Source organism: Pseudophryne corroboree, chromosome 8 (assembly GCF_028390025.1).
Source record: "Pseudophryne corroboree isolate aPseCor3 chromosome 8, aPseCor3.hap2, whole genome shotgun sequence".
NCBI classification, from domain to species: Eukaryota; Metazoa; Chordata; class Amphibia; order Anura; family Myobatrachidae; genus Pseudophryne; species Pseudophryne corroboree.
In genome coordinates, this window is record NC_086451.1 from 3478950 (window position 1) to 3504494 (window position 25545).

The following is a 25545-nucleotide window of genomic DNA, read 5'->3' on the forward strand; positions in this document are numbered from 1 at the left end:
ATCCGCCTTCTTCTCTGCCCCGTCCCGCCTCTGATGCTGCCCTGCGCAGTGCTGTATGTGCTGGTGCTGAGGAGAATAATCCGCCTCCTTCTCTGCCCCGTCCCGCCTCTGATGCTGCCCTGCTCAGTGCTGTATCTGCTGGTGCTGAGGAGAATAATCCATCTCCTTCTCTGCCCCGTCCCTCCTCTGATGCGGCCCTGCACAGTGCTGTACATGCTGGTGCTGAGGAGAATAATCCATCTCCTTCTCTGCCCCGTCCCGCCTCTGATGCTGCCCTGCTCAGTGCTGTAACTGCTGGTGCTGAGGAGAATAATCCGCCTCCTTCTCTGTCCCGTCCCGCCTCTGATGCTGCCCTGCTCAGTGCTGTAACTGCTGGTGCTGAGGAGAATAATCCGCCTCCTTCTCTGCCCCGTCCAGTCTCTGATGCTACCCTGCTCAGTGCTGTACATGATGGTGCTGAGGAGAATAATCCTCCTCCTTCTCTGCCCCGTCCCTCCTCTGATGCTGCCCTGCTCAGTGCTGTAACTGCTGGTGCTGAGGAGAATAATCCGCCTCCTCCTCTGCCCCGTCCTGCCTCTGATGCTGCCCTGCTCAGTGCTGTAACTGCTGGTGCTGAGGAGAATAATCCGCCTTCTTCTCTGCCCCGTCCCGCCTCTGATGCTGCCCTGCTCAGTGCTGTAACTGCTGGTGCTGAGGAGAATAATCCATCTCCTTCTCTGCCCCGTCCCTCCTCTGATGCTGCCCTGCTCAGTGCTGTACATGCTGGTGCTGAGGAGAATAATCCGCCTTCTTCTCTGCCCCGTCCCGCCTCTGATGCTGCCCTGCTCAGTACTGTAACTGCTGGTGCTGAGGAGAATAATCCGCCTTCTCCTCTGCCCCGTCCCGCCTCTGATGCTGCCCTGCGCAGTGCTGTATCTGCTGGTGCTGAGGAGAATAATCCGCCTCCTTCTCTGCCCCGTCCCGCCTCTGATGCTGCCCTGCTCAGTGCTGTAACTGCTGGTTCTGAGGAGAATAATCCATCTCCTTCTCTGCCCCGTCCCTCCTCTGATGCTGCCCTGCTCAGTGCTGTAACTGCTGGTGCTGAGGAGAATAATCCGCCTCCTTCTCTGTCCCGTCCCGCCTCTGATGCTGCCCTGCTCAGTGCTGTAACTGCTGGTGCTGAGGAGAATAATCCGCCTCCTTCTCTGCCCCGTCCTGTCTCTGATGCTGCCCTGCTCAGTGCTGTACATGATGGTGCTGAGGAGAATAATCCTCCTCCTTCTCTGCCCCGTCCCTCATCTGATGCTGCCCTGCTCAGTGCTGTAACTGCTGGCACTGAGGAGAATAATCCGCCTCCTTCTCTGCCCCGTCCCGCCTCTGATGCTGCCCTGCTCAGTGCTGTAACTGCTGGGGCTGAGGAGAATAAGCCACCTCCTTCTCTGCCCCGTCCTGCCTCTGATGCTGCCCTGCTCAGTGCTGTACATGCTGGGGCTGAGGAGAATAATCCTCCTTCTCTGCCCCGTCCCGTCTCTGATGCTGCCCTGCTCAGTGCTGTACATGCTGGTGCTGAGGAGAATAATCTGCCTCCTTCTCTGCCCCGTCCTGCCTCTGATGCTGCCCTGCTCAGTGCTGTAACTGCTGGTGCCGAGGAGAATAATCCACCTCCTTCTCTGCCCCGTCCTGTCTCTGATGCTGCCCTGCTCAGTGCTGTAACTGCTGGTGCTGAGGAGAATAATCCGCCTCCTTCTTTGTCCCGTCCCTGATGCTGCCCTGCTCAGTGCTGTAACTGCTGGTGCTGAGGAGAATAATCCGCCTCCTTCTCTGTCCCGTCCCGCCTCTGATGCTGCCCTGCTCAGTGCTGTAACTGCTGGTGCCGAGGAGAATAATCCACCTCCTTCTCTGCCCCGTCCTGTCTCTGATGCTGCCCTGCTCAGTGCTGTAACTGCTGGTGCTGAGGAGAATAATCCGCCTCCTTCTTTGTCCCGTCCTGCCTCTGATGCTGCCCTGCTCAGTGCTGTACATGCTGGTGCTGAGGAGAATAATCCTCCTCCTTCTCTGCCCCGTCCTGCCTCTGATGCTGCCCTGCTCAGTGCTGTATATGCTGGTGCTGAGGAGAATAATCCGCCTCCTTCTCTGCCCCATCCCGCCTCTGATGCTGCCCTGCTCAGTGCTGTAACTGCGGAGAATAATCCGCCTCCTTCTCTGCCCTGTCCCACCTCTGATGCTGCCCTGCTCAGTGCTGTAACTGCTTGTGCTGAGGAGAATAATCCGCCTCCTTCTCTGCCCCGTCCCTCCTCTGATGCTGCCCTGCTCAGTGCTGTAACTGCTGGTGCTGAGGAGAATAATCTGCCTCCTTCTCTGCCCCGTCCCGCCTCTGATGCTGCCCTGCTCAGTGCTGTAACTGCTGGTGCTGAGGAGAATAATCCGCCTCCTTCTCTGCCCCGTCCCACCTCTGATGCTGCCCTGCTCAGTGCTGTAACTGCTGGTGCTGAGGAGAATAATCCATCTCCTTCTCTGCCCCGTCCCTCCTCTGATGCTGCCCTGCTCAGTGCTGTAACTGCTGGTGCTGAGGAGAATAATCCGCCTTCTTCTCTGCCCCGTCCCGCCTCTGATGCTGCCCTGCTCAGTACTGTAACTGCTGGTGCTGAGGAGAATAATCCGCCTTCTTCTCTGCCCCGTCCCGCCTCTGATGCTGCCCTGCGCAGTGCTGTATCTGCTGGTGCTGAGGAGAATAATCCGCCTCCTTCTCTGCCCCGTCCCGCCTCTGATGCTGCCCTGCTCAGTGCTGTAACTGCTGGTTCTGAGGAGAATAATCCATCTCCTTCTCTGCCCCGTCCCTCCTCTGATGCTGCCCTGCTCAGTGCTGTAACTGCTGGTTCTGAGGAGAATAATCCATCTCCTTCTCTGCCCCGTCCCTCCTCTGATGCTGCCCTGCTCAGTGCTGTAACTGCTGGTACTGAGGAGAATAATCCGTCTCCTTCTCTGCCCCGTCCCGCCTCTGATGCTGCCCTGCTCAGTGCTGTAACTGCTGGTGCTGAGGAGAATAATCCGCCTCCTTCTCTGCCCCGTCCCGCCTCTGACAGAGCATAACGAGGCATTACACATTCTGAGGCGTAACTCACACGGACAGAGCATAACGAGGCATTACACATTCTGAGGCGTAACTCACACGGACAGAGCATAACGAGGCATTACACATTCTGAGGCGTAACTCACACAGACAGGGCATAACGAGGCATTAACACATTCTGAGGCATAACTCACACGGACAGAGCATAACGAGGCACTACACATTCTGAGGCGTAACTCACCAGACAGGGCATAACGAGGCATTACACATTCTGAGGCGTAACTCACACGGACAGAGCATAACGAGGCATTACACATTCTGAGGCGTAACTCACACGGACAGAGCATAACGAGGCATTACACATTCTGAGGCGTAACTCTCACAGACAGGGCATAACGAGGCATTACACATTCTGAGGCGTAACTCACACGGACAGGGTATAACTCACACGGACAGAGCATAACGAGGCATTACACATTCTGAGGCGTAACTCACACGGACAGAGCATAACGAGGCATTACACATTCTGAGGCGTAACTCACACAGACAGGTCATAACGAGGCATTACACATTCTGAGGCATAACTCACACAGACAGAGCATAACGAGGCATTACACATTCTGAGGCGTAACTCACACGGACAGAGCATAACGAGGCATTACACATTCTGAGGCGTAACTCACACGGACAGAGCATAACGAGGCATTACACATTCTGAGGCGTAACTCACACAGACAGGGCATAACGAGGCATTACACATTCTGAGGCATAACTCACACTGCATTAGTTGTGTTGCAGGTGGAGCCAGCTGTGAGTTCATCCCCCGTCCTGTTGAATGTACTATTAGTGAGGTCTACGAGGGCCTGATCCATAAACACAGAGATGTTTGAGGCCCAGAACAGGATACAGGTGCCGTTCTGTGTTCCGTTCCTGAACGCGACTGGAGGATAGCTGGGAAGAGGCGCAGGAGTGGGAGACGCTAATAGCTGGCGACCGAGACTTCCCACCGCAAAGTCACTCTCTCTGTTCACCTACATGAAGCAGAAACAGGGAACAATAGGCAAGCACATAATACAAGCAGTGTCCCCCCCTGCAGGCATCGCTGCCACCCACCTCACCCCCCTGCAGACATCGCAGCCCCCCAGCTCACCCCCCTGCAGACATCGCTGCCCCCCTGCTCACCCCACTGGTAACAATACCACTGCACCCTGCAACACGCCATCACCACAGCTATCCCCAGCTCACCCCCCTGGTAACAATACCACTGCACCCTGCAACACGCCGTCACCACAGCTATCCCCAGCTCACCTCCCTGGTAATAATACCACTGCACCCTGCAACACGCCGTCACCACAGCTATCCCCAGCTCACCCCCCCGGTAACAAAACCACTGCACCCTGCAACACGCCATCACCACAGCTATCCCCAGCTCACCCCCCTGGTAACAATACCACTGCACCCTGCAACACGCCATCACCACAGCTATCCCCAGCTCACCCCCCTGGTAACAATACCACTGCTCCCTGCAACACGCCGTCACCACAGCTATCCCCAGCTCACCCCCCTGGTAACAATACCACTGCTCCCTGCAACACGCCGTCACCACAGCTATCCCCAGCTCACCCCCCTGGTAATAATACCACTGCACCCTGCAACACGCCATCACCACAGCTACCCCCAGCTCACCTCCCTGGTAATACCACTGCACCCTGCAACACGCCGTCACCACAGCTATCCCCAGCTCACCCCCCTGGTAACAATACCACTGCACCCTGCAACACGCCATCACCACAGCTATCCCCAGCTCACCCCCCTGGTAATAATACCACTGCACCCTGCAACACGCCGTCACCACAGCTATCCCCAGCTCACCCCCCTGGTAACAATACCACTGCACCCTGCAACACGCCGTCACCACAGCTATACCCAGCTCACCCCCCTGGTAATAATACCACTGAGTCACCACAGCTATCCCCACCTCACCTCCCTGGTAACAATACAACTGCACCCTGCAACACGCCGTCACCACAGCTATCCCCAGCTCACCCCCCTGGTAACAATGCCACTGCACCCTGCAACACGCTGTCACCACAGCTATCCCCAGCTCACCCCCCTGGTAACAATTCCACTGCACCCTGCAACACGCCGTCACCACAGCTATCCCCAGCTCACCCCCCTGGTAATAATTCCACTGCACCCTGCAACACGCCGTCACCACAGCTATCCCCAGCTCACCCCCCTGGTAACAATACCACTGCACCCTGCAACACGCCGTCACCACAGCTATCCCCAGCTCACCTCCCTGGTAATAATTCCACTGCACCCTGCAACACGCCGTCACCACAGCTATCCCCAGCTCACCCCCCTGGTAACAATACCACTGCACCCTGCAACACGCCGTCACCACAGCTATCCCCAGCTCACCCCCCTGGTAACAATACCACTGCACCCTGCAACACGCCGTCACCACAGCTATCCCCAGCTCACTCCCCTGGTAACAATACCACTGCACCCTGCAACACGCCGTCACCACAGCTATCCCCAGCTCACCCCCCTGGTAATAATTCCACTGCACCCTGCAACACGCCGTCACCACAGCTATCCCCAGCTCACCCCCATGGTAACAATACCACTGCACCCTGCAACACGCCATCACCAGAGCTATCCCCAGCTCACCTCCCTGGTAATAATACCACTGCACCCTGCAACACACCGTCACCACAGCTATCCCCCAGCTCACCCCCCTGGTAATAATACCACTGCACCCTGCAACACGCCGTCACCACAGCTATCTCCACCTCACCTCCCTGGTAACAATACCACTGCACCCTGCAACACGCCGTCACCACAGCTATCCCCAGCTCACCTCCCTGGTAACAATACCACAGCACCCTGCAACACGCCGTCACCACAGCTATCCCCAGCTCACCCCCCTGGTAACAATACCACTGCTCCCTGCAACACGCCGTCACCACAGCTATCCCCAGCTCACCCCCCTGGTAACAATACCACTGCTCCCTGCAACACGCCGTCACCACAGCTATCCCCAGCTCACCCCCCTGGTAATAATACCACTGCACCCTGCAACACGCCATCACCACAGCTACCCCCAGCTCACCTCCCTGGTAATACCACTGCACCCTGCAACACGCCGTCACCACAGCTATCCCCAGCTCACCCCCCTGGTAACAATACCACTGCACCCTGCAACACGCCATCACCACAGCTATCCCCAGCTCACCCCCCTGGTAATAATACCACTGCACCCTGCAACACGCCGTCACCACAGCTATCCCCAGCTCACCCCCCTGGTAACAATACCACTGCACCCTGCAACACGCCGTCACCACAGCTATACCCAGCTCACCCCCCTGGTAATAATACCACTGAGTCACCACAGCTATCCCCACCTCACCTCCCTGGTAACAATACAACTGCACCCTGCAACACGCCGTCACCACAGCTATCCCCAGCTCACCCCCCTGGTAACAATGCCACTGCACCCTGCAACACGCTGTCACCACAGCTATCCCCAGCTCACCCCCCTGGTAACAATACCACTGCTCCCTGCAACACGCCGTCACCACAGCTATCCCCAGCTCACCCCCCTGGTAACAATACCACTGCACCCTGCAACACGCCGTCACCACAGCTATCTCCCAGCTCACCCCCCTGGTAACAATACCACTGCACCCTGCAACACGCCGTCACCACAGCTATCCCCAGCTCACCTCCCTGGCAACAATACCACTGCTCCCTACAACACGCCGTCACCACAGCTATCCCCAGCTCACCCCCCTGGTAACAATACCACTGCACCCTGCAACACGCCGTCACCACAGCTATCTCCCAGCTCACCCCCCTGGTAACAATACCACTGCACCCTGCAACACGCCGTCACCACAGCTATCTCCCAGCTCACCCCCCTGGTAACAATACCACTGCACCCTGCAACACGCCGTCACCACAGCTATCCCCAGCTCACCTCCCTGGCAACAATACCACTGCTCCCTACAACACGCCGTCACCACAGCTATCCCCAGCTCACCCCCCTGGTAACAATACCACTGCACCCTGCAACACGCCGTCACCACAGCTATCTCCCAGCTCACCCCCCTGGTAATAATACCACTGCACCCTGCAACACGCCGTCACCACAGCTATCTCCAGCTCACCTCCCTGGTAATAATACCACTGCACCCTGCAACACGCTGTCACCACAGCTATCCCCAGCTCACACCCCTGGTAACAATACCACTGCACCCTGCAACACCCCGTCACCACAGCTATCTCCCAGCTCACCTCCCTGGTAATAATACCACTGCACCCTGCAACACGCCGTCACCACAGCTATCTCCAGCTCACCTCCCTGGTAATAATACCACTGCACCCTGCAACACGCCGCCACCACAGCTATCCCCAGCTCACCCCCCTGGTAACACTACCACTGCTCCCTGCAACACGCCGTCACCACAGCTATCCCCAGCTCACCCCCCTGGTAATAATACCACTGCACCCTGCAACACGCCGTCACCACAGCTATCTCCCAGCTCACCCCCCTGGTAATAATACCACTGCACCCTGCAACACGCCGTCACCACAGCTATCTCCAGCTCACCTCCCTGGTAATAATACCACTGCACCCTGCAACACGCCGTCACCATAGCTATCTCCAGCTCACCTCCCTGGTAATAATACCACTGCACCCTGCAACACGCCGTCACCACAGCTATCCCCAGCTCACCCCCCTGGTAATAATACCACTGCACCCTGCAACACGCCGTCACCACAGCTATCCCCAGCTCACCTCCCTGGTAATAATACCACTGCACCCTGCAACACGCCGTCACCATAGCTATCTCCAGCTCACCTCCCTGGTAATAATACCACTGCACCCTGCAACACGCCGTCACCACAGCTATCCCCAGCTCACCCCCCTGGTAATAATACCACTGCACCCTGCAACACGCCGTCACCACAGCTATCCCCAGCTCACCCCCCTGGTAATAATACCACTGCACCCTGCAACACGCCGTCACCACAGCTATCTCCAGCTCACCTCCCTGGTAATAATACCACTGCACCCTGCAACACGCCGTCACCATAGCTATCTCCAGCTCACCTCCCTGGTAATAATACCACTGCACCCTGCAACACGCCATCACCAGAGCTATCCCCAGCTCACCTCCCTGGTAATAATACCACTGCACCCTGCAACACACCGTCACCACAGCTATCCCCCAGCTCACCCCCCTGGTAATAATACCACTGCACCCTGCAACACGCCGTCACCACAGCTATCTCCACCTCACCTCCCTGGTAACAATACCACTGCACCCTGCAACACGCCGTCACCACAGCTATCCCCAGCTCACCTCCCTGGTAACAATACCACAGCACCCTGCAACACGCCGTCACCACAGCTATCCCCAGCTCACCCCCCTGGTAACAATACCACTGCTCCCTGCAACACGCCGTCACCACAGCTATCCCCAGCTCACCCCCCTGGTAACAATACCACTGCTCCCTGCAACACGCCGTCACCACAGCTATCCCCAGCTCACCCCCCTGGTAATAATACCACTGCACCCTGCAACACGCCATCACCACAGCTACCCCCAGCTCACCTCCCTGGTAATACCACTGCACCCTGCAACACGCCGTCACCACAGCTATCCCCAGCTCACCCCCCTGGTAACAATACCACTGCACCCTGCAACACGCCATCACCACAGCTATCCCCAGCTCACCCCCCTGGTAATAATACCACTGCACCCTGCAACACGCCGTCACCACAGCTATCCCCAGCTCACCCCCCTGGTAACAATACCACTGCACCCTGCAACACGCCGTCACCACAGCTATACCCAGCTCACCCCCCTGGTAATAATACCACTGAGTCACCACAGCTATCCCCACCTCACCTCCCTGGTAACAATACAACTGCACCCTGCAACACGCCGTCACCACAGCTATCCCCAGCTCACCCCCCTGGTAACAATGCCACTGCACCCTGCAACACGCTGTCACCACAGCTATCCCCAGCTCACCCCCCTGGTAACAATACCACTGCTCCCTGCAACACGCCGTCACCACAGCTATCCCCAGCTCACCCCCCTGGTAACAATACCACTGCACCCTGCAACACGCCGTCACCACAGCTATCTCCCAGCTCACCCCCCTGGTAACAATACCACTGCACCCTGCAACACGCCGTCACCACAGCTATCCCCAGCTCACCTCCCTGGCAACAATACCACTGCTCCCTACAACACGCCGTCACCACAGCTATCCCCAGCTCACCCCCCTGGTAACAATACCACTGCACCCTGCAACACGCCGTCACCACAGCTATCTCCCAGCTCACCCCCCTGGTAACAATACCACTGCACCCTGCAACACGCCGTCACCACAGCTATCTCCCAGCTCACCCCCCTGGTAACAATACCACTGCACCCTGCAACACGCCGTCACCACAGCTATCCCCAGCTCACCTCCCTGGCAACAATACCACTGCTCCCTACAACACGCCGTCACCACAGCTATCCCCAGCTCACCCCCCTGGTAACAATACCACTGCACCCTGCAACACGCCGTCACCACAGCTATCTCCCAGCTCACCCCCCTGGTAATAATACCACTGCACCCTGCAACACGCCGTCACCACAGCTATCTCCAGCTCACCTCCCTGGTAATAATACCACTGCACCCTGCAACACGCTGTCACCACAGCTATCCCCAGCTCACACCCCTGGTAACAATACCACTGCACCCTGCAACACCCCGTCACCACAGCTATCTCCCAGCTCACCTCCCTGGTAATAATACCACTGCACCCTGCAACACGCCGTCACCACAGCTATCTCCAGCTCACCTCCCTGGTAATAATACCACTGCACCCTGCAACACGCCGCCACCACAGCTATCCCCAGCTCACCCCCCTGGTAACACTACCACTGCTCCCTGCAACACGCCGTCACCACAGCTATCCCCAGCTCACCCCCCTGGTAATAATACCACTGCACCCTGCAACACGCCGTCACCACAGCTATCTCCCAGCTCACCCCCCTGGTAATAATACCACTGCACCCTGCAACACGCCGTCACCACAGCTATCTCCAGCTCACCTCCCTGGTAATAATACCACTGCACCCTGCAACACGCCGTCACCATAGCTATCTCCAGCTCACCTCCCTGGTAATAATACCACTGCACCCTGCAACACGCCGTCACCACAGCTATCCCCAGCTCACCCCCCTGGTAATAATACCACTGCACCCTGCAACACGCCGTCACCACAGCTATCCCCAGCTCACCCCCCTGGTAATAATACCACTGCACCCTGCAACACGCCGTCACCACAGCTATCTCCAGCTCACCTCCCTGGTAACAATACCACTGCACCCTGCAACACGCCGTCACCATAGCTATCTCCAGCTCACCTCCCTGGTAATAATACCACTGCACCCTGCAACACGCTGTCACCACAGCTATCCCCAGCTCACCCCCCTGGTAATAATACCACTGCACCCTGCAACACGCCGTCACCACAGCTATCCCCAGCTCACCCCCCTGGTAATAATACCACTGCACCCTGCAACACGCCGTCACCACAGCTATCTCCAGCTCACCTCCCTGGTAATAATACCACTGCACCCTGCAACACGCCGTCACCATAGCTATCTCCAGCTCACCTCCCTGGTAATAATACCACTGCACCCTGCAACACGCTGTCACCACAGCTATCCCCAGCTCACCCCCCTGGTAATAATACCACTGCACCCTGCAACACGCCGTCACCACAGCTATCCCCAGCTCACCCCCCTGGTAACAATACCACTGCACCCTGCAACACACCGTCACCACAGCTATCCCCAGCTCAGCCCCCTGGTAATAATACCACTGCACCCTGCAACACGCCGTCACCACAGCTATCCCCCAGCTCACCCCCCTGGTAACAATACCACTGCACCCTGCAACACGCCATCACCACAGCTATCCCCAGCTCACCCCCCTGGTAATAATACCACTGCACCCTGCAACACGCCGTCACCACAGCTATCCCCCAGCTCACCCCCCTGGTAATAATACCACTGCACCCTGCAGAGAAGCCTGAAACATGCTATTACATACCCGGGAGGGTCTCAGGGCAGTGAGAAGTGCTGTGTATGGGACACCCTCTGCCTTCAGTGTGCTCAGTACCTGCCCAATGACTTCATCTGGAAAGACAGAAGATACCGATAATGACAGAGACTTTGTCTGATGATCAGACCGCTATGAAGGATGACAGGAATCTATTCAATACAATCTTCCAGAAAACTGTGTTGTGTTACTATTTCTATATGGTAATTACCCCGGACTGAAGACCCTATAACATCCTGTATCATTCTCTTATAATAAACGGCAACCAATCCATTAGTAAATCAGGGGCTGATGTGAAGGAATGTGACCGCAGTAAGCCGAGAGGGAACCAGCCATTGGCTACTGATGACCCTTTGCCGTGTATGGCCCTGGATACATGTCTGTAGTGACCTCAGGTATACTTGGGTTCCCTCTAATGCACCCCCCCCCCCCCTTCCCGACCACCCAAAGTAAACCGTGTTTTTAATAATACCTACTTAGAACACGATCTCCCCGCTCTGCTCCTAAGTGGGGGTGCCACCTCTGACGCTGGGTCCTCCTGACAGTGATGCAGTGCGACTGGTGCAGCATTTCTCCAGGCACCCCAACAGTCCAGCCCCGTCATAGGGCTATCCCTGCTTGTGCACAGGTGGTATAATCAAACTGACTGAGGTATTAAGTCACCTGTGCACAAGCAGGGATAGCCCTGAGAAAGGGCTGGACTGTTGGGGTGCTGGAGGACTGTGTTTTGGAAGCGCTGCACTGGACAGTAACGCCATGCCCACATTGTGTATACCAGGGACGTGCGGCTGGCACTGTAGGGCATTGTGTATACCAGGGACGTGCGGCTGGCACTGTAGGGCTTTGTGTATACCAGGGACGTGCGGCTGGCACTGTAGGGCATTGTGTATACCAGGGACGTGCGGCTGGCACTGTAGGGCATTGTGTTAGCTTTGTATGGTACAAGTAGCATAGTTATCTTGATGGCCTGCGTAACGCCTACAGCGCATGCATATACCGCAATACGTACCATTAGCTCGGAGCAGATCTTTAGCAGCCATTAAGCCAGCACTAAATAAACAAAAAAATACGTAAGTAAACACTAAAAAGTGATGAAATAGAAAATACTGTAAGTCTGCATTATAATGAGAGAGTGCTCCTCTCTCATCACCGATACACCGGTCACATAGAAAATGACATTCCCGGGGGAAGAAGTTCTACCTGGTAATTTGCAGAAAAACACGGGTCATGCTGGAGACCCGGGATGACCCTTTCACACAGGCAAAACACCCGTTTTAATACGCAAATTACTGGGTGGAAATTCTTGATCTGGTAATTTGCTACTCTGTGTTGAGGAAGGGGGGGGGGCAGACAGAGACCGGCAACACGACCCGCCACCGAAATGCTGGGAAATTGCCGGGATTCTGTATAAAAAGGGTGTTGCAGATGTTTCATTGTAGAATTATCTGGAGAAAACCAATTTATTATTCAGACATTTTTCCATACAGCACCACTGGGGGTCATGTGACACTTCTACTAAAAGCAATATGACCGCCACCTCTCATCCAATCACTGCAAAGACACGGAAAAAATAGGATTTTGGTACTTACCAGGTAAATCCTTTTCTTTGAATCCATAGGGGGCACTGGAGTACTCTTGGGATATGGACGGCTTAGCAGAAACAAAGGCACTGAATATTTAAATTTAGAACTCTCCACCCCTCCATATCCCAGAGTACCTCAGTGTACGACCTCAGTGTTTTTTACTGAGCGAACAGGAACTATAGAGAGGTTGACAATGGAGAATTCCTATAACATAACGGACAACAACAAAGTTGACACATAACGTTACTGACAACTAAACAGTTGACACCATAACCGATAGAACCTTATAATTTGAACCAATCGGTGAAAATAAGAATTTACTTACCGATAATTCTATTTCTCGTAGTCCGTAGTGGATGCTGGGGACTCCGTCAGGACCATGGGGAATAGCGGCTCCGCAGGAGACAGGGCACAAAAATAAAGCTTTAGGATCAGGTGGTGTGTACTGGCTCCTCCCCCTATGACCCTCCTCCAAGCCTCAGTTAGGATACTGTGCCCGGACGAGCGTACACAATAAGGAAGGATATTGAACCCCGGGTAAGACTCATACCAGCCACACCAATCACACCGTATAACTTGTGATCTGAACCCAGTTAACAGTATGACAAACGTAGGAGCCTCTGAACAGACGGCTCACAACAAATAACAACCCGATTTTTTTGTAACAATAACTATGTACAAGTATTGCAGACAATCCGCACTTGGGATGGGCGCCCAGCATCCACTACGGACTACGAGAAATAGAATTATCGGTAAGTAAATTCTTATTTTCTCTAACGTCCTAAGTGGATGCTGGGGACTCCGTCAGGACCATGGGGATTATACCAAAGCTCCCAAACGGGCGGGAGAGTGCGGATGACTCTGCAGCACCGAATGAGAGAACTCAAGGTCCTCCTCAGCCAGGGTATCAAATTTGTAGAATTTTGCAAACGTATTTGCCCCTGACCAAGTAGCAGCTCGGCAGAGTTGTAATGCCGAGACTCCCCGGGCAGCCGCCCAGGATGAGCCCACTTTCCTTGTGGAATGGGCCTTGACAGATTTAGGTTGTGGCAAGCCTGCCACAGAATGTGCAAGTTGAATTGTGCTACAAATCCAACGAGCAATCGTCTGCTTAGAAGCAGGAGCACCCATCTTGTTGGGTGCATACAATATAAGCATTGAGTCAGACTTTCTGACTCCCGCCGTTCTTGAAATATATATTTTCAATGCCCGGACCACGTCCAACAACTTGGAATCCTCCAACTCGTTAGTAGCCGCAGGCACCACAATAGGCTGGTTCAGGTGAAACGCTGACACCACCTTAGGCAGAAAATGAGGACGCGTCCGCAGTTCTGCCCTGTCCGTATGGAAAATCAGATATGGGCTCTTATATGATAAAGCCGCCAATTCTGACACTCTCCTGGCTGAAGCCAGGGCCAGTAGCATGGTTACTTTCCATGTAAGATACTTCAGCTCCACCGATTTGAGTGGCTCAAACCAATGGGATTTGAGAAAATCCAAGACTACATTAAGATCCCACGGTGCCACTGGGGGCACAACCGGGGGCTGTATATGTAGTACTCCTTTTACAAAAGTCTGGACTTCAGGAACTGAAGCCAATTCTTTCTGGAAGAAAATCGACAGGGCCGAAATTTGAACCTTAATGGACCCCAATTTGAGGCCCATAGACAATCCTGTTTGCAGGAAATGTAGGAATCGACCCAGTTGAAATTCCTCCGTGGGGGCCTTCCTGGCCTCACACCACGCAACATATTTTCTCCAAATGCGGTGATAATGTTGTGCAGTCACCTCCTTCCTGGCTTTTACCAGGGTAGGGATGACCTCTTCCGGAATGCCTTTTTCCTTTAGAATTCGGCGTTCAACCGCCATGCCGTCAAACGCAGCCGCGGTAAGTCTTGGAATAGACACGGTCCCTGCTGAAGCAGGTCCCGTCTTAGAGGTAGAGGCCACGGATCCTCCGTGAGCATCTCTTGAAGTTCCGGGTACCAAGTTCTTCTTGGCCAATCCGGAGCCACTAGTATCGTTCTTACTCCCTTCTGCCGTATAATTCTCAGTACTTTTGGTATGAGAGGCAGAGGAGGAAACACATACACTGACTGGAACACCCACGGTGTTACCAGAGCGTCCACAGCTATTGCCTGAGGATCTCTTGACCTGGCGCAATACCTGTCCAGTTTTTTGTTGAGGCGGGACGCCATCATATCCACCATTGGTTTTTCCCAACGGTTCACAATCATGTGGAAGACTTCTGGATGAAGTCCCCACTCTCCCGGGTGTAGATCGTGTCTGCTGAGGAAGTCTGCTTCCCAGTTGTCCACTCCCGGAATGAATACTGCCGACAGTGCTATCACATGATCTTCCGCCCAGCGAAGAATCCTTGCAGCTTCTGCCATTGCTGTCCTGCTTCTTGTGCCGCCCTGTCTGTTTACGTGGGCGACTGCCGTGATGTTGTCCGACTGGATCAACACCGGCTGACCCTGAAGCAGGGGTTTTGCCAGACTTAGAGCATTGTAAATCGCTCTTAGCTCCAGTATATTTATGTGAAGAGACATCTCCAGGCTTGACCATACTCCCTGGAAGTTTCTTCCTTGTGTGACCGCTCCCCAGCCTCTCAGACTGGCATCCGTGGTCACCAGGACCCAGTCCTGTATGCCGAATCTGCGGCCCTCTAACAGATGAGCACTCTGCAACCACCACAGAAGAGACACCCTTGTCCGTGGCGATAAGGTTATCCGCTGATGCATCTGCAGATGCGATCCGGACCATTTGTCCAGCAGATCCCACTGAAAAGTTCGTGCGTGGAATCTGCCGAATGGAATCGCTTCGTAAGAAGCCACCATCTTTCCCAGGACTCTTGTGCATTGATGTACAGACACTGTCCCTGGTTTTAGGAGGTTCCTGACAAGTTCGGATAACTCCCTGGCTTTCTCCTCCGGAAGAAACACCTTTTTCTGAACCGTGTCCAGAATGGGTTAAACCACGCTTCATCACATACATCATTTAATTCCTCTGATTCAGGAAAAACTACAGGTAGTTTTTTCACCCCCCACATAATACCCCTTTTTGTGGTACTTGCAGCATCAGAGATATGCAAAGCCTCCTTCATTGCCGTGATCATATAACGTGTGGCCCTACTTGAAAATACGTTTGTTTCATCACCGTCGACACTAGATTCAGTGTCTGTGTCTGGGTCTGTGTCGACCGACTGAGGTAAAGGGCGCTTTACAGCCCCTGACGGTGTCTGAGACGCCTGGGCAGGTACTAACTGGTTTGCCGGCCGTCTCATGTCGTCAACTGATTTTTGTAATGTGCTGACATTATCACGTAATTCCATAAACAAAGCCATCCATTCCGGTGTCGACTCCCTGGGGGGTGACATCACCATTATCGGCAATTGCTCTGCCTCCACGCCAACATCGTCCTCATACATGTCGACACACACGTACCGACACACAGCAGACACACAGGGAATGCTCTTATCGAAGACAGGACCCCACTAGCCCTTTGGGGAGACAGAGGGAGAGTTTGCCAGCACACACCCAAGCGCTATAATATATATGGGAACAACCTTATATAAGTGTTGTTCCTTATAGCAGCTTAAATATATCCAGTATATCGCCAAAAAATGCCCCCCCTCTCTGTTTTACCCTGTTTCTGTAGTGCAGTGCAGGGGAGAGTCCTGGGAGCCTTCCTCACAGCGGAGCTGAGCAGGAAAATGGCGCTGTGTGCTGAGGAGAATAAGCCCCGCCCCCTATTTCGGCGGGCTTTCCTCCCGTGGATTTAGATAACTGGCATGGGTTAAATACATACATATAGCCTTAATGGCTATATGTGATGTATTCTTTTGCCTTAAGGTAATAAAATATTGCTGCCCAGGGCGCCCCCAGCAGCGCCCTGCACCCTCCGTGACCGCTTGGTGTGAAGTGTGTGACAACAATGGCGCACAGCTGCAGTGCTGTGCGCTACCTTCATGAAGACTGAAAAGCCTTCTGCCGCCTGTTTCCGGACCTTCAATCTTCGGCATCTGTAAGGGGGGTCGGCGGCGCGGCTCCGGGACGAACCCCAGGGTGAGACCTGTGTTCCGACTCCCTCTGGAGCTAATGGTGTCCAGTAGCCTAAGAATCCAATCCATCCTGCACGCAGGTGAGTTGAAATTCTCTCCCCTAAGTCCCTCGATGCAGTGAGCCTGTTGCCAGCAGGACTCACTGAAAATAAAAAACCTAAAAAACTTTTTCTAAGCAGCTCTTTAAGAGAGCCACCTAGATTGCACCCTGCTCGGACGGGCACAAAAACCTAACTGAGGCTTGGAGGAGGGTCATAGGGGGAGGAGCCAGTACACACCACCTGATCCTAAAGCTTTATTTTTGTGCCCTGTCTCCTGCGGAGCCGCTATTCCCCATGGTCCTGACGGAGTCCCCAGCATCCACTTAGGACGTTAGAGAAAATGTGTTACCATAAGCTCCTCTGAGCTTAATACAACCCAGATAAAACTGCTCTGGGTGGGCGTCCAGTGCCCCCTATGGATTCAAAGAAAAGGATTTACCTCGTAAGTACCAAAAATAAGAATTTACTTACCGATAATTCTATTTCTCGGAGTCCGTAGTGGATGCTGGGGTTCCTGAAAGGACCATGGGGAATAGCGGCTCCGCAGGAGACAGGGCACAAAAAAGTAAAGCTTTACTAGGTCAGGTGGTGTGCACTGGCTCCTCCCCCTATGACCCTCCTCCAGACTCCAGTTAGGTACTGTGCCCGGACGAGCATACACAATAAGGGAGGCATTTTGAATCCCGGGTAAGACTCATACCAGCCACACCAATCACACCGTACAACTTGTGATCTAAACCCAGTTAACAGTATGACAACAGAAAGGGCCTCTTAAAGATGGCTCCTTAACAATAACCCGAATTAGTTAACAATAACTATGTACAAGTATTGCAGATAATCCGCACTTGGGATGGGCGCCCAGCATCCACTACGGACTCCGAGAAATAGAATTATCGGTAAGTAAATTCTTATTTTCTCTATCGTCCTAAGTGGATGCTGGGGTTCCTGAAAGGACCATGGGGATTATACCAAAGCTCCCAAACGGGCGGGAGAGTGCGGATGACTCTGCAGCACCGAATGAGAGAACTCCAGGTCCTCCTTTGCCAGGGTATCAAATTTGTAAAATTTTACAAACGTGTTCTCCCCCGACCACGTAGCTGCTCGGCAGAGTTGTAATGCCGAGACCCCTCGGGCAGCCGCCCAAGATGAGCCCACCTTCCTTGTGGAGTGGGCTTTTACAGTTTTAGGCTGTGGCAGGCCTGCCACAGAATGTGCAAGTTGAATTGTGTTACAAATCCAACGAGCAATCGACTGCTTAGAAGCAGGTGCGCCCAACTTGTTGGGTGCATACAATATAAACAGCGAGTCAGATTTTCTGACTCCAGCCGTCCTTGCAATGTATATTTTTAAGGCTCTGACAACGTCCAACAACTTGGAGTCCTCCAAGTCGCTAGTGGCCGCAGGCACCACAATAGGTTGGTTCAGATGAAATGCTGATACCACTTTAGGGAGAAAATGCGGACGAGTCCGCAGTTCTGCCCTATCCGAATGGAAGATTAGATAAGGACTTTTATAAGATAAAGCCGCCAATTCAGATACTCTCCTGGCAGAGGCCAGGGCTAGTAACATAGTCACTTTCAATGTGAGATATTTCAAATCCACCTTTTTCAATGGTTCAAACCAATGGGATTTGAGGAAATCTAAAACTACATTTAGATCCCACGGTGCCACCGGAGGCACCACAGGAGGCTGTATATGCAGTACTCCCTTGACAAAAGTCTGGACCTCAGGGACAGAGGCCAATTCTTTTTGGAAGAATATTGACAGGGCCGAAATTTGAACCTTAATGGATCCCAATTTGAGACCCATAGATAATCCTGATTGCAGGAAATGTAGGAAACGACCCAGTTGGAATTCCTCCGTCGGAACCCTCCGATCCTCGCACCACGCTACATATTTTCGCCAAATGCGGTGATAATGTTTCACGGTGACTTCCTTCCGTGCCTTAATCAAGGTAGGAATGACTTCTTCTGGAATGCCTTTCCCTTTTAGGATCTGGCGTTCAACCGCCATGCCGTCAAACGCAGCCGCGGTAAGTCTTGAAAAAGACAGGGACCCTGCTGTAGCAGGTCCCTTCTCAGAGGTAGAGGCCACGGTTCGTCCGTGAGCATCTCTTGAAGTTCCGGATACCAAGTCCTTCTCGGCCAATCCGGAACCACTAGTATTGTTCTTACTCTTCTTTGCCGTATGATCTTCAATACCTTTGGTATGAGCGGCAGAGGAGGAAACACATACACTGACTGGTACACCCAAGGAGTTACCAGTGCGTCCACAGCTATTGCCTGTGGATCTCTTGACCTGGCGCAATATTTGTCCAGTTTCTTGTTGAGGCGAGACGCCATCATGTCTACAATTGGTCTTTCCCAACGGTCTATTAACATGTTGAAGACTTCTGGATGTAGACCCCACTCTCCCGGATGAAGATCGTGTCTGCTGAGGAAGTCTGCTTCCCAGTTGTCCACGCCCGGGATGAACACTGCTGACAGTGCTATCACGTGATTCTCCGCCCAGCGAAGAATCTTGGCAGCTTCTGCCATTGCACTCCTGCTTCTTGTGCCGCCCTGCCTGTTTACATGGGCGACCGCCGTGATGTTGTCCGACTGAATCAACACCGGCTTTCCTTGCAGGAGAAGTTCCGCCTGGCTTAGAGCATTGTAGATTGCTCTTAGTTCCAGAATGTTTATGTGAAGAGACTTTTCCAGACTCGTCCATACTCCCTGGAAGTTTCTTCCTTGTGTGACTGCTCCCCAGCCTCTCAGGCTGGCGTCCGTGGTCACCAGGATCCAATCCTGAATGCCGAATCTGCGGCCTTCTAATAGGTGAGCCTTCTGCAACCACCACAGAAGTGACACCCTTGTCTTTGGTGACAGGGTTATTCGCAGGTGCATCTGCAGATGCGACCCTGACCATTTGTCCAACAGATCCCTTTGGAATATTCTTGCATGGAATCTGCCGAATGGAATTGCTTCGTAAGAAGCCACCATTTTTCCCAGGACTCTTGTGCATTGATGTACTGACACTTTTCCTGGTTTTAGGAGGTTCCTGACCAGATCGGATAACTCCTTGGCTTTTTCCTCTGGAAGGAAAACCTTTTTCTGAACCGTGTCCAGAATCATTCCTAGGAACAGCAGACGAGTTGTCGGGATTAAATGGGATTTTGGAATATTCAGAATCCACCCGTGTTGTCTTAGCACCTCTTGAGATAGTGCTAAAGCTGTCTCCAGCTGTTCTCTGGACCTTGCCCTTATTAGGAGATCGTCCAAGTATGGGATAACTAATACGCCTTTTCTTCGAAGAAGAATCATCATCTCGGCCATTACCTTGGTAAAGACCCGAGGCGCCGTGGACAATCCGAACGGCAGCGTCTGAAACTGATAGTGACAGTTTTGAACAATGAACCTGAGGTACCCCTGGTGTGCGGGGTAAATCGGAACGTGTAGATACGCATCCTTGATGTCCAAGGATACCATAAAGTCCCCTTCTTCCAGGTTCGCTATCACTGCTCTGAGTGACTCCATCTTGAACTTGAACTTTTTTATGTAGAGGTTCAAGGACTTCAGATTTAGAATAGGCCTTACCGAGCCATCCGGCTTCGGTACCACAAATAGAGTGGAATAATACCCCTTTCCTTGTTGTAATAGGGGTACTTTGACTATCACCTGCTGAGCGTACAGCTTGTGAATGGCTTCCAACACCCTCTCCCTTTCGGAAGAGACGGTTGGTAAGGCAGACTTCAGGAAACGATGAGGAGGATCCGTCTCTAATTCCAACCTGTACCCCTGAGATATTATCTGCAGGATCCAGGGGTCTACCTGCGAGTGAGCCCACTGCGCGCTGTAATTTTTGAGACGGCCCCCCACTGTCCCCGAGTCCGCTTGAGAGGCCCCAGCGTCATGCTGAGGTTTTTGCAGGAGCCGGGGAGGGCTTCTGTTCCTGGGAAGGAGCTGCCTGTTGGTGTCTCTTCCCTCTTCCTCTGCCTCGTGGCAGGTACGACAAGCCCTTTGCTCTCTTATTTTTGTAGGAGCGAAAAGGCTGCGGTTGAAAGGTCGGTGCCTTTCTCTGTTGGGGAGTGACTTGAGGTAAAAAAGTGGATTTCCCGGCAGTAGCCGTGGCCACCAAGTCTGATAGACCAACTCCAAATAACTCCTCCCCTTTATACGGCAAAACCTCCATGTGACGTTTTGAATCCGCATCGGCTGTCCACTGTCGTGTCCATAAGGCTCTTCTGGCTGAAATGGACATAGCACTCACCCGAGATGCCAGTGTGCAAATATCCCTCTGTGCATCACGCATATAGATAAATGCATCCTTTATTTGTTCTAACGACAGTAAAACATTGTCCCTATCTAGGGTATCAATATTTTCAATCAGGGATTCTGACCAAACTACTCCAGCACTGCACATCCAGGCAGTTGCTATAGCTGGTCGTAGTATAACACCTGCATGTGTGTATATATTCTTTTGAATAACTTCCATCTTTCTATCTGATGGATCCTTAAGTGCGGCCGTCTCAGGAGAGGGTAACGCCACTTGTTTGGATAAGCGTGTGAGCGCCTTGTCCACCTTAGGGGGTGTTTCCCAGCGCGCCCTAACCTCTGGCGGGAAAGGGTATAATGCCAATAACTTTTTTGAAATTATCAACTTTTTATCAGGAGCAACCCACGCTTCATCACACACGTCATTTAATTCTTCTGATTCAGGAAAAACTGTTTGTAGTTTTTTCACACCATACATAATACCCTGTTTTACGGTATCTGTAGTATCAGCTAAATGTAACGTCTCCTTCATTGCCAAAATCATATAACGTGTGGCCCTACTGGAAAATACGTTTGAATTTCTACCGTCGTCACTGGAATCAGTGCCCGTGTCTGGGTCTGTGTCGACCGACTGAGGCAAAGGGCGTTTTACAGCCCCTGACGGTGTTTGAGGCGCCTGGACAGGCATTAATTGATTGTCCGGCCGCCTCATGTCCTCAACTGACTGTTTAAGGGAAGATAAACCATCACGTAATTCCACAAATAAAGGCATCCATTCTGGTGTCGACCCCCTGGGGGGTGACATCTGCATATTTGGCAATTGCTCCGCCTCCACACCAATATCGTCCTCATACATGTCGACACCACGTACCGACACACACCGCAAACTCACAGGGAATGCTCTAATGAAGACAGGACCCACTAGCCCTTTTGGGGAGACAGAGGGAGAGTCTGCCAGCACACACCACAAAGCGCTATATATACAAGGGATATCCTTATATTAAGTGCTCCCTTATAGCTGCTTTAATATATATATATATAGCCATTAATGTGCCCCCCCTCTCTGTTTTACCCTGTTTCTGTAGTGCAGTGCAGGGGAGAGACCTGGGAGCCGTTCTGACCAGCGGAGCTGTGACAGAAAATGGCGCCGTGTGCTGAGGAGATAGGCCCCGCCCCTTTTTCGGCGGGTTCTTCTCCCGCTATTTTTCCAGTCAGGCAGGGGTTAAATATCTCCATATAGCCCCTATGGGCTATATGTGAGGTATTTTTAGCCTTGTATAAGGTTTATATTTGCCTCTCAGAGCGCCCCCCCCCAGCGCTCTGCACCCTCAGTGACTGCCCAGTGAAGTGTGCTGAGAGGAAAATGGCGCACAGCTGCAGTGCTGTTACCTTATGAAGACTGAGGAGTCTTCAGCCGCCGGTTTCCGGACCTCTTCACGCTTCAGCATCTGCAAGGGGGTCGGCGGCGCGGCTCCGGGACCGGACTCCACGGCTGGGCCTGTGTTCGATCCCTCTGGAGCTAATGGTGTCCAGTAGCCAAGCAGCAAATCCACTCTGCATGCAGGTGAGTTTACTACTTTCCCCCTAAGTCCCTCGTTGCAGTGATCCTGTTGCCAGCAGGACTCACTGTAAAGAAAAAAACCTAAACTAAACTTTCTCTAAGCAGCTCTTTAGGAGAGCCACCTAGATTGCACCCTTCTCGTTCGGGCACAAAATCTAACTGGAGTCTGGAGGAGGGTCATAGGGGGAGGAGCCAGTGCACACCACCTGACCTAGTAAAGCTTTACTTTTTTGTGCCCTGTCTCCTGCGGAGCCGCTATTCCCCATGGTCCTTTCAGGAACCCCAGCATCCACTTAGGACGATAGAGAAATCCTATTTTCTTTTTCATCCACTAGGGGTCACTGGAGTACTCTTGGGACGTACCAAAGCTTCCCTCGTGGGCGGGAGAACTGTTTGACACCTGTAACAGTAGGCGGCCAAAGCTAGATGCTGATGCCGCAAACGTTTCAAAACTTGTAAACGCGCACAAACGTGTGCACTGAAGACCACGTAGCCGCGTCGTAGAAGCTCCACGACCAGCTGGTCATGACATTCCCACAGAACCTGTGGGATGAGCTATTACTGACGTAGGCGACTGTAACTTAGCCTTAAGGTAAGCCTGACTTGTAGTCAGTTTTATCCAACTGGATAATGTCTGCTGAGAAACTGGCTAATCCCAGTTGGCAGCATCATAGAGAACAAACAACGTATCCGTATTACGAACTGTAGACGTTCGGGACATATAAACGCGTAATGCGTGTACCACATTCAGAATTCTAGAATGTGCTGTCAACACAGGAAACCCTATTGGTTTATTGATGTGAAAAATAAGAAATCGGAATTCGTCCGAAGTTCCGCTCTGTCATGAGGAAACCCAAATACGGTGGCTTGGAATACAAGGCACCCAAATTTGAAAACAAAACCCTTGCCGAAGCTAAGGCTAGAAAAAAAAAACGTTTTCCAAGTGAGAAACTTAATCCCCATTTGTTGTAAGGGTTCAAAATATGAAAACTGTAAGAAATCTGAACCCAGCTTCAAGTCGCATGGCGCTGTAGGTGGGATAAATGGAGGCTGCACTCTGATGACACCTTGTAGAAAGGTGTGTACCGAGGCAATAGAGTCAAACGTCTTTGAAAATAAATTGACAACACAGATACCTGCACCCTCAGTGTAGATAAACGCAGTTCTCCATCCCACCCCGTCTGTAAAATAACAGAATACGGGTAACTTGAAAGATGATGTCGGAAACTTCCGAGCTTCACACCAACCTATATAGGCACACCAAATTCTGTAATAATGAGCTGCCGTAACCGGCTTCCTAGCTCGTAACATGGTTGGTATAACCGATACTGTAATGCCCTATCTCTTTTCTTAAGAGGGCGGTCTCAACCACCACCCCGTCAACCGCAGCAGCGGTACATAGGTAAATAGGGGTAAAAGAACGGTCCCTGTTGTAACAGGTTGGACGTATTATGAGCGGGCAAAGATCGTGTGCGAGTATTCCTTGGAGATTCGAGAAGCAAGCTCTCCGAAACCCATGAGATATCACTAGTATGACTGTGACGAACTGTCTTATGATCCGTTTTAGCAACGGAGAGAGCAGCGGAAAACGGTGGAGCCAGATACACGAGACTGTACGACCACACGAATGTGAGAGCCTCCACCGCCACTGCCCTTGTGATCTGTCGTTCTGTACACATACTGAGCGTTTGTAATTGTGGCGAGATGCCATCATGTACACCTGAGGGTAACCACCCCTGTGGATCCACATGTGAAACACCTCTGGATTTAATGCCCAGTTTTCTGGATGAAAATCCCGACGGCTAAGATCATCTGTCTAACAGATGTCCACTCCCGGAATGAACCCCGTCGACAATATCACCTTGTGGTATTCTGGGCAATTGAGGATTCGAGCTACCTCCCGCATTGCCATGCGGCTTCTCGGTCCTCCCTGGTTGTTGTGTATGCAACTCCCGTTGCGTTGTCTGACTGCACTTGGACAGACTGAAAGCGAAGCATGTAGTGCATTGTAAATTGCACGGAGTTCCAGGACATTTATAGACAGCAATCTGTCGTGATCCGTTTTAAAACCCCTGTCGCTGATCTTTTTAACTACAACTCCTCAACCTCTGAGACTCTCGCCCAGAGTATAGACACCCACGCCCCCCTGTGGGAAACGCGAGTGAAACCCGGCGAACTAAAGCGCTTTGAAAACACATCATTGTTCCTAATAGGCGAATACACCAATGTACCGCTAGTGTCTGTTCTTTCTGGTGTAGTAGGTAAATCTCTTTGATTTACCGTATTTATAATCATACCTAGGAATTGAAGTCGTTCAGACGGAATTAGATGCGATTGTTTTTGAACTTGACACTGCAACCGTGGTGTACTTTAGTAGCGCAAGTAAGAGGAACCTCTGTTGAAACAGAGTTCTTATGAGCAGATCGTCTAAGTATGGAACGATTGTCACTGGCAGGGCTCTGAGATGAGCTATCACCACCAACATCACTTTGGTGAATACCCGAGGCGTTGACAAGAGGCCAAACGGTAGAACCTGAAACGGTTAATGGTTGTGGCGTATTGCAAAACGCAAGAACCTGTGATGCGGTGACCAAACCGGAATGGGTAAATACGCATCCTGGAGATCAAGCGCAATCATGCAATCTTGTGGCTCCAAATATGCAAATACTAACCGCAGAAAATCCATTTTCCAACTGCAGTAAGTGACTTGCTGATTGAGACTGCGACGGAGCTGTCTGGTTTTGTTACCCCAAACAGAGGGGAATAAGTAACCCTGACTCTGTTGGTGTACTACTGCCTGGTTATAAAGACAGCTGAAACCAGCAGAGACTAAATGGCAACCTGCCAAAA

At 52.5% G+C, this 25545-nt stretch overlaps 1 protein-coding gene across 1 annotated transcript in view; it reads right to left on the minus strand.

Moving 5' to 3' along the window:
* Window positions 1-25545, minus strand: part of ATP6AP1 (ATPase H+ transporting accessory protein 1) — a 90584-nt gene that overhangs the window by 35668 nt on the left and 29371 nt on the right. The window contains exons 5-7 of the mRNA XM_063935827.1: window positions 12201-12241; window positions 11183-11268; window positions 3827-4080 (exon numbers count right to left, since the gene is read on the minus strand). Of these exons, the coding sequence (XP_063791897.1) occupies window positions 3827-4080; window positions 11183-11268; window positions 12201-12241 (381 nt within the window). The remainder of the gene's footprint in view (window positions 1-3826; window positions 4081-11182; window positions 11269-12200; window positions 12242-25545) is intronic.